Below are 9,743 nucleotides of genomic sequence, written 5' to 3' on the forward strand. Positions count from 1 at the left end.
ATTAGCCTTGGCCTTCCACTGCTTATGTGAAGATGGACTATTTATTGCTGCTCTTAGTGTTCTCTTTTAACTAGTTTTTGCATTTCACATCCTAACTGCTTAATTTCTTTATAACTCTCTTGGAATGGCCTTTTGAAAGACCAAGTCGTTTTTCCTTTTAATTCTGTTTTATGAAAATAGTCAAAGAAATCTAGTAGCTTAATGGGATATAATTTTCTTTACAAGAATCTGGTGGTTAGACTCTATGATAAAATGATGTTCTAAGAATCTTACAGTTCCATCTTGTTCAAACTCAGTTGATTACAGAAGTGATGAAAGGGCATGTTTACAATTTTCATCTATCATTTTTACTCAATTAATTTAATTTAATATCGTGTCTTAAACACTGAAGGGTCTAAGCAACATTTTGCACTCTCCTTTCCACCCCTAGCTATTTTGATGATTATTCTTAGCACATAAATGTTATAGACATAACAGGCAATTTATACAATCCATAAGCCAAATTCAGCCTTCATGTAAGTAGGCACACTATAAGTAAAGTTTGTATAGTGTGTCTTTACACCAGGGTTGAGATTGATCTTTCTGCAGCAGGGAAGGGTAATTGTTCAGTTAGTGTAAAAGGGTATGAGTTACAAATACATAATATCTGGTGGTAATTTTTTCCTTTCAGTTACGTTGTTTGCATACCTTCAGAAAGGAAGCTAGCAACAGAATTTGACTCATTTTAAACTATAACATATATTTGCTGCCTCATTCAAATTTATTAAACTGGTATTTCACTCTAGGGAGAAATCTAAACACACTTAAGTCAGATTTCTGCTGGTGGAAATACCAAGAGCTACTTCAGCTGTGATTCGTGTGCTATTTCTAGTGTGAACTACAGTATTAATGTTGTGGGAACTTCTACCAGTATGTTTATACAGCAAGATATTAGAGTACCACCAAGGATGAATCCATGAGGGCACAGTGGTGCAGTTGTACCCCCACCTTTTGATTCCTGCTCCAACCAGATGTAAAACCATCTGCCTGGGAAGGGCAGCAGCATTTCTATTCAGGCAGAGCTGAGTCAATGACTTTGTGGTTCATTATCATCTCCCTGATTCCTGCTAATCTTTATTTTTGTGGGAGAGAGGCTTTTTCATCCTAGAGAATCTGCCAGTCCTAGAGAAACATTTTAATTACAGTTTTCAGGCAGCACGTGCTATACATCTAAGGAATGTCACTCAGGTTTGCTGTTAAAGACATTCCACTGCGGGGCTGTCACTCATGTCTGTTATGAGAGATGGAAGTCTTTAAGGATTGCTATTTCTGTATTTATCAAATGCAAAGATTAAACAAAGACACATTAAATACATGCAGATTGATCACACAATCCATTATTTAACAAATTTTAGCAAAAAGACTAGGCTTGCTTTTAAAGACTTTTTTAAAGGAGGAAAACGCATGTAGTTGGACTATTTCCAGCTAATATCCTTAATGACAACTAGCAAAAATCTGTTTAAATCTAGTACTACCGAAAACAATAGATACTAACATTTTTACATGACAAACAGAGGCTTTCTTATAAAAATAGGAGAGAGAGCATTGCAATTTGAATTAAGGTAGTTCTAAGCCTGATATTGCCATCGTTTGGATGCCTTGGGCCATATTTCTAATCTCAAGGTTTGTAACCTTGTCATCAAAGACAAAAGTCCTGTGAATTATTTAATATTTTCATTCTGATTACATCATATGGAGCTGTCATGATGAAATTTGACTTTTTGCTGTTTAAGATTTTTCTAGATCCCCTTCTTATAGCCCCTGTGTTACACCTCTTCAGTTGCTCTGTATTTTCAAAAAAACCTTTCAAAAGTAATACAGCCATATCAGTCTCAGTTTTTATATGGTGAATCACAGACTGTTAGGCAGATTCTAACTTTTTTTTAGTACCTAAAATACCTAAATTATAGAGGTTGTTTCAAGTCTGATATAAAGATTTGAATGAAAAATTTAAGCTCGGAGATGGCTGCAGTTGAATTTTCATTGCAAGGGGAAGATGGGCTGCTGCTGCTATAAAATAGATAGCAACTCTCCCTGGCAACAACTTCCTTTGGCACGCTGTTTAATAGCTTCCCATGAGTTTGGAACTCACTGTTAATAACCATAAACTTTCTAGTGTTTGTTTTTAAGAAACAAGGTTTTATTTGGTGATGTCTTTTATTGGACCAATTGTCAGGCACAAAGTGACCCTCCTCAGCTCTGGAAAAAAAACACAGCTTAAGTTAAATACCAGGTAAAATCATAACTTTTGTTTAACTTCATTATGTAAATGAAAGTATTCATTTAAAGAAGAAGGCAATAAACCTGTTGAACAAAGAAGTTATCAGGAGTAACCATAAACCTAGTAAAACACAGTAGAAATAAACAGGTAAGCCAAATTATGTAAAAGAATAATGTCTAGCCTGAGGAAAGGGTACCTGGCGTTCTGAAGCTTGTTTTTGGTCTCTTCTAGCTATACAGTTGGTGTGATTAAAATATATAAAAAAAATCCTTGCCTTGCGTAGTTCCTGGACCATCAAAGCTACAGTGTTGGAATTTCAGTTCACTAGAGGAATTGCACTTTATGCTGTGGCAGCAGAAGCTAAATCTAAGTTCTGAATCTGCATCATTAGTTTAATTAAGGCTGTCTGGTGAAGGCTATGGCAGAGATGTAGGACTGAAAATTTTCCAGTGCTTTATTTTTCTGTGGGAAATTTTCCATTTCTAAAAATGTTATTGTTTCATAAAATTCATTAGAAACAATGAATGGATGCCAATACAATATTAGGCAAGCTTGGCAGTTTCAAAGTTGTAATTCATGTTTTTCAGGTGATTATCCCTAGGAAGTGTGTGAGAGAGTACATGTTTTATTGATTTGTAAACAGGAGGGTAAATACACTCATATAATAATCCAAACCAAAAGTTAAGGTATGAATTTACCTAATTGGCTGTGCAGATCAAATCGAAACTAAACCTAAATTCTTATTTCATCTCAGACTGCAAGTGAAAGCAAAACTAAAACTGTGATTAATTTTTGTTTCACTTTCAGTTCAGCAAACACACAGAGCATTTTTTGTGCTTTTGGTTTGAAGTAGTCAGAATAATGCCTAATCAGAAAAAAAAAACTAGTGTGTGGCATCATTCTAGTGAAGTTCAAGCAACTGAAGGAAGGAAGAAAGTTGGTAGATGTAAATATTGCAGTCAGGAGTATGCTAACTATGCAACAAGAATGAAGAAACATTTAATAACATGTAGAAACTGTCCTGAAAGAGTACAAGCCATATACAGAAAGCTAATACAACCAAGTGGTGGAACATCATCTGAGAGAAGTCTGCTTCAGGAATCCTATGTAAGTAAACAAATTCATATATTAAATAACACACAGAATAGACTAGCATCTATATTGTTTTAAAACATTATCATTTTAAAAGTTGCTAATGCAACTCTGGACTATTGCTTGCTCATTTATTTATTTATTTAAAATATTTGTATCCTGATTTTCTGCTTACACTAAGCATGCAAAGTGGCTTAGACTTAACAATGTATATATTTTTAAATTAAATAACAGACAAATAGTTAACTATTTTAACGCAGCAGAGCAAGCTTAGTCCTCTGGCCGATGGCGGAGGCCAGACTATGCTTCCCTTTTGCTCTGCAGTCCCAGGGCAACTGAGCAGCATGTTGAGCAGCACAATGCTCTTTCTGGCAGGGATGGGGGGAAGCAAGCTCCCTACCGCTTCTTCTCTTTCTGATGCATGAGGCCAGACTAAAATAGGCTAAAATAAGAATCTTTTCCCCCTTTTGTTGCAGGAACTTGGTAGTGTCATGACCCAAAAGGCATGATTGTGTGTGCGCTTCGGCACCAGAATTATCCCCGCCGAGTTGCAGAGCATTGCACGGGAGTGTTTCCTGTTGCAGAGGAAACCCCAGTGCAGGGACGAGTTTCCCGCCTTTTCTGCAGCTTCTTTTGTAGAGTGCATTGCTCGAGTTGCAAGAGGAATGCACGGTGCAAAAGAGTTCCTGCCACCGGTATGCAAATTTGTTCCCCGTGATTGGCTAGTGCTAAATTATTCACACGTGGCGGCTAGTGATTGGCCTGTTAGCCGTATAAGAGGCTTGTGCGGTTTCCACCCAAGCCGAAGAGGACTCCACATTCATCTCGTGGGGACTCTGGGTACACGGCAGGGTAATAGAAACCCTGTGTGAGATCCAGAGGAGCTTGGCGGCCTGATCCACCACCCACCTCTTCCCGTCTTCGAACGCGACTTTTATAAGACGTATTTACGATTTCTATTTTGGTGGCCTGTTCACCCAGAGCATCCGGAGCTCTGCACCGTGGAGCCTAGCAACCTCCACGCACAGGTAGCTCAAGTGAAATAGCAGATTCGGAAAAAATGGAAAATGAAAATGTTGAGCTGCCAGGTCTAGGGGAAGAAGCAGCAGGATCCTTGCTTTCAAGATCACTGTCACTAGATATGCGATCCACCATGAGTAGCTGTTCAAGACAGTCAAGCTTTTTATCAAGCTTTGTGGACAAAATGTCAAAGAAGATCAAGGAAAAGCAGATGAGACATTAGGTCGAGCTATATATGCAAGTGGTAACCTCTTTCCATAACTGAAAATCAATACTGGAAGGAAGATTACAAACTCATTCACCCATCATGTAAGTTACCATCGCGTTATCTCTTATCACGTTCTCTCTTAGATGGAGAGTATGACAGAGTTCACACAACAGTTATTCAAAGGATTGGTCAAGCAGAATCAGACTCTACTGTCAGATGGATGGACTGATATACAAGGAATCCTTTATTGAACATTATGTTAGCAACACCTGAACCAACATTCCTGAAAGCAATTGCTACCAAATCTTCTTGTCATACAGGTGAATACATAGCCAAATTACTGAGTGAAGAGCTTGAAAGTGCAGGTCCCTTCCAGGTACAAGCTCTTGTAATTGATAATGTGATTAACATGAAAGTTGCATGGCAAATATTAAAGGCAAAGTATCCTCATTTACTAGTATTTGGCTGTCTTGCTCATGGGTTGAATCTTCTGGCAAAGGTCACAGTAAGTATGAATACAATTAAGACAACATTGGCAGACTGCAAAGCGATTGTGAAGGTATTCAACAATCGTCATCATTGCTAATCATTAGCATCATCATTGCTAATCAGACTTTGAAGAAATTACAGAAGGAGAAGCAGGGGAAGGAAAGTGTACCTTTATTGCCAGGAGAAACTAGATGGGGCTCAGCTACGATGTGTTTACATAGTTTGCTGCGCACAAAGAACTGTTTGCAGTGTGCTTCAGTAGATGACCCTGTATCCCAGATATTCCCATGAACATTCAGAAGCAGATTCTTGACAAAGATGCATTAGGGGTTCGAGTTCAAGGAGCATTCTATTTGTTACTACCAGTTTCAGTGGCTCTGAAGAAACTTGAAGGAGATACACCAAGCCTTTCAAATGTTCCAGAGATATTCAGACAACTGAATGAAAATCTTATTGAGCTTTTGCCTTCTTCACCTGTAAGAAGTAGTAAAACAAATGTTTGCTAAGAGAGCTGAGTTTTGGTGTCATCCAGTTCATCTGGCATCCAACCTTTTGGATCAACACCAGAGGACATCATTTATCAGAAGATAAATTATCTACTGCTCTCAGTACAATTATGGAAGTAGCTAAGAATGTCCGCAACATCAATGAAATACTCGTGATGACAGACATTGCTGAGTACTGTGCAAAAGAAAAACTTTGGAGCAAAGACATCATTTGGCAGGCAGCAGAGAACATGTCTCCTCTCACATGGTGGAAGGGATACTGTAACACCTGACTGTAGTCCAGGATTGCTCTAAGGATCCTAAGCATTCCACCAACAGCAGCTTCTTGTGAAGGGAACTGAAAGGATTTCAGTAGGGTTGTGCAAAACGGCACCATCCAGTTTTGCCTTGAGTTTCAACGGTTCAAGGGAACAGTGTTTCATCTCGAATTTCATTTCAAGTCGAAACAGCTGTTCCATTCCATTCTGTCGAAACAGAAAGGCTGTTTCAACACTGTTTTGAATTTTTCTGGGGGTGGGAAGTCAGCCCAGCTGGGCTGAATTCCTATCCCCAGTGCTACAAAGACCCAGGGCAGAAGGCAGCCCAGGTGGGCTGTTTCCCAGTGCCCTGCACTACATTGCACTGGGGGCGGGAGCCCAGCTGGGCTGCTTTCTAGTGCTGCGTACTACATCGCACCGGGGTTGGAAGGCAGCTCAGCTGGGCTGCTTCCTGCCCCTGGTGCGATGTAGCACAGGGCTGACTTCCCATCCCCAGCCTATGGGCAAAACATTTCAACTTTCAAAACATTTCGACCAGCCTCATTTTGTTTCAAAGCTGTTTCGACAGCTTTTGTTTCATTCCGATTTTGCTGTTTCGACCTCAAAATTGGTCAAAACAGCTGGCGAAATTTTGCACAGCCCTAGCTTTCAGCTCAATCAAGACAAAAAAAAGGAATAGACTAACAAATGAAGGCACTGCTAAGCTTGTTTCGATTTCTCAAAATCTTTTGCTTCTGGAGAATCAGTCAGAAGCACAATTAGTGAAGAAGATGAAGCATGATGATAAGTTGCCCTTGCCTGTAGACTCATTGGTAAAATCATCCTTTAGCGAAAGAGAATGAGGTTGTAGTAGTTCTGAATCAGATTTGCCTCAATCAGATTCTGCAATGGAACTAATCAGTAGTGCAAGTGGTTCTACAGATAGTGACAGTGAAACTGGAGGTGCCGCAATGACCTCAGTAGAAGAGAGTTAAACTCTTTTGAAGTAGATAAGTGGACAACCATGGCATATCATGCAGAGGTCTTTCGATGTGCAAAAATTAGTCTCTCAACAGTTTTCAGTGCCTTCATTTTTTTCCCTTAAATTGAAACAAACAATGTAAGGGTAGTGTATTGTCTTTACATTTTTTACAAGTATTCCAATAAAAATAATTTCTTTCCACATAAAGCTTTGAATGTGTTTGAATATAATATTTAAACCACATTAAGCATGCTATATTCATTTTTTTCCTAATCAAATATTTCCTTTCAAATACTTGTGGCTATTGGGACATAAAATTAACATTTTTACTTTTTTAGTACTTTTTTTAGTTTTGTTTTAGTTTTAGTTTAGTTTTGTTTACTAAATATAAGTCAAATAAACATGCTAAATCAGATCACACTCTATTTAGGGCAGTGGAAAAATTTCCGGAAAACCCACATCTCTGCGCTATGGTGCTACATAACTTGGCCCAAAGAGAGACTTATTTATTTAAGGCATTTAGAATTACTAGAGGTCTGAATGGACTCTCTGAGTAAAAACTTTTGTGGAGAAGCAATTTTGGGTTGGGTTTTTTTTTTTGGGGGGGGGGGGGGAGTTGCATTTTAAATTGGACAAATGGTACTATTGGGAATGATATTTGGGCACAAAAAGGGAGGACACTGACCAGAAGAAGGACACTGTCCTCAGAAGCTCATTTAACATTTTCCCCATCCATACAGTTGGTCCAATAAAAGATATGACCAAAGAAAACCCTTGCTGCTTCCGTATTTCCTGGACCATCATGGCTGTGTCAGTACTCAATCCTAATATAGCATGGGTGAAATGTGATGTCATTTCAGTCGCTAGTAGGTACCTGTCATTTTACCTTGTGACGTCTTCTAACTCAAATTATGTATACCACTAATTTTATTGTATTTTTGGAGCCCTTGAGCCTTGCTGAGAGGCTGTAGTGAGAGGTTATAGTGTTAGACTATGTCTACAAAGCAAAATGCTAGTTACATAACAGAATTTTCAGAGATAGTTTAAGTACTGGAAACAGTACAGTTATGTTAGCATGGTGCTACACCTACAGCAATTAGAAGTGTACTCAATTAGTACAGCACTCTGCCTAGGATAATGCAACTCACCTCATTTACTATGAGAAGATATAATGGGATAAGAAAGGATTGACTAAAGAAAAGTACAGATATCATTGTAATGCTCCCAAGAATTAGATGGTGTATGTGTGTAGGTGTGTGTGCAGTGGAGGTATTCAGCTCAGACAGCAGTTTTCTTCGTTTTACCCTCTCAAATCATGTGGTACTGCTGATTTTGTAAATGTTAAACTGCCTCATTCTGTGCGTCTGTCAACCAACTTTGTAGGTTGCAATGATTCTTTTATGTGCATTATCACAGAACAGTAGAGTCTGGAATTTTCTGAATCAGAAAGTGCCACTGTTTTTTAAAGAAGGGTCAGAAAGAATTTTAAAATAGCAAGGCAATTTCTTTGCTCAGGATTTCACTCTTACCCCACAGAGTGGGGTTGGATCAGTCAGCACAAAGACATATGCCTGATAACCTTGCATAATATTTGTGGCTGCTTGCAGATGTTAAAACCCCGCCAAAACGCGCTTTACCGGAAGCAGCAGCACATTACTTCAACACAGTTATGCAGCTTCTATAAGATCAGGTGCTTCAGCAGAGCTTTTTGTCAGTTTTAGCCAAAGCTGATTCAATCAGTTATTAGACAAAAGCACTAAAAAGGCCCCACTAAAGTGCCCAATCTTTACAGACATGAAGCAAGCTGGGTTGAAGTAACGCGCTGCCTCTTCTGGGCATGCACAGGGCTTGGCACAAGAAGTGGGGCAGGTGGATGGCACTTCCAGGCACACTGCCGGCACTTCCGGGCTTCGTGTCCAGCAGCGCGGGACCCCAACCCCCCGCCGCTGACACCACCATGGGCGCCTGTGGACAGTCCCCGCTTGGCCTGTGCTCGCCGCCTACACCCAGGTTGCCGCCTGCAGGTGGTCGCCATGCTCCCCCAGCCTCAGGAGGCACGCATCACCTATGGTGCCAAGTTTAAAGTAAAGCGCCATTTTTGTTTTTGGGTTTTTTTGTCTGCAAGCACCCTGTATGGCTGACTGTCAAAATATTTTTTTTAAGGTTTCAATTGGCTTTTAGTCATGGTACAAATACAAGAGCCTCCTGAATTTAGGATTTATAATTCATGACAAATATGGTTTGTGTATCATTTGAATTTTGATCAAAGTTATAGGGTGACACTAAAATTAAAGAGAAGTATAGCGGTGTCACCTGCAGTGCAATGTCACCTGGAATGATTAGTATTGTGATTACACAGCCAGCAGGAGGACATTCAGTTGCAACAGATGTGAAGGAACACCTTAAAGAGAGAAAATGAGAGAATAGATAGAAAAGGCAGTATATAAAACATGCGATGCTAGTCATATTAAGTAAGCTCTTGCTTGAGTTTGAATATTATTAGTTTAGGTAATCATGCCACTGTTGTGACAGGAAAGGTTTGGGGTGAATTTGAGGGAGGGATACTGATGCATGAGAGTTTTTAGAGGGGTTCCCTATATGGGTAAGTTTAGAACCATAGAGGTATGTATTACTGCTCTTTTTCTGAGTCCACATTTTCCAGTGTTCATTCAAATCTGAAAACTTACTCTGTTTTTAAATTTATAGTCACTTGAGCTTTAACATTGGCTTTAAGATAATGGAAAGGGTTAACATAAGGATGAAGAGGATTGTTCAATACTGCTTAAGTAAGTATAGAAGTAAAGTGTATAGTTTTTAGAAGCCTTCATCAGTCTTAAATTAAGTGTGCTTGTATATGAAATTACATAGAAAACAAGTCTTTTGAAACATTTGCACATTAATAGTAGAGAAGGTTTATGATTATATTATGCTTTCTTTCAGTCTCCTGCTG

At 39.1% G+C, this 9,743-nt stretch overlaps 1 protein-coding gene across 1 annotated transcript in view; it reads left to right on the plus strand.

The window, feature by feature from the left end:
- The window catches only part of RSRC1 (arginine and serine rich coiled-coil 1), a 329,106-nt gene that overhangs the window by 157,520 nt on the left and 161,843 nt on the right, over positions 1–9,743 (plus strand). Inside the window, exon 8 of the mRNA XM_025215036.1 lies at positions 7,661–7,663. Coding sequence (XP_025070821.1) covers positions 7,661–7,663 — 3 coding nt within the window. The remainder of the gene's footprint in view (positions 1–7,660; positions 7,664–9,743) is intronic.

The sequence above is a fragment of the Alligator sinensis genome, unplaced genomic scaffold, assembly GCF_000455745.1.
Source record: "Alligator sinensis unplaced genomic scaffold, ASM45574v1 scaffold60_1, whole genome shotgun sequence".
Classification (NCBI taxonomy): Eukaryota; Metazoa; Chordata; order Crocodylia; family Alligatoridae; genus Alligator; species Alligator sinensis.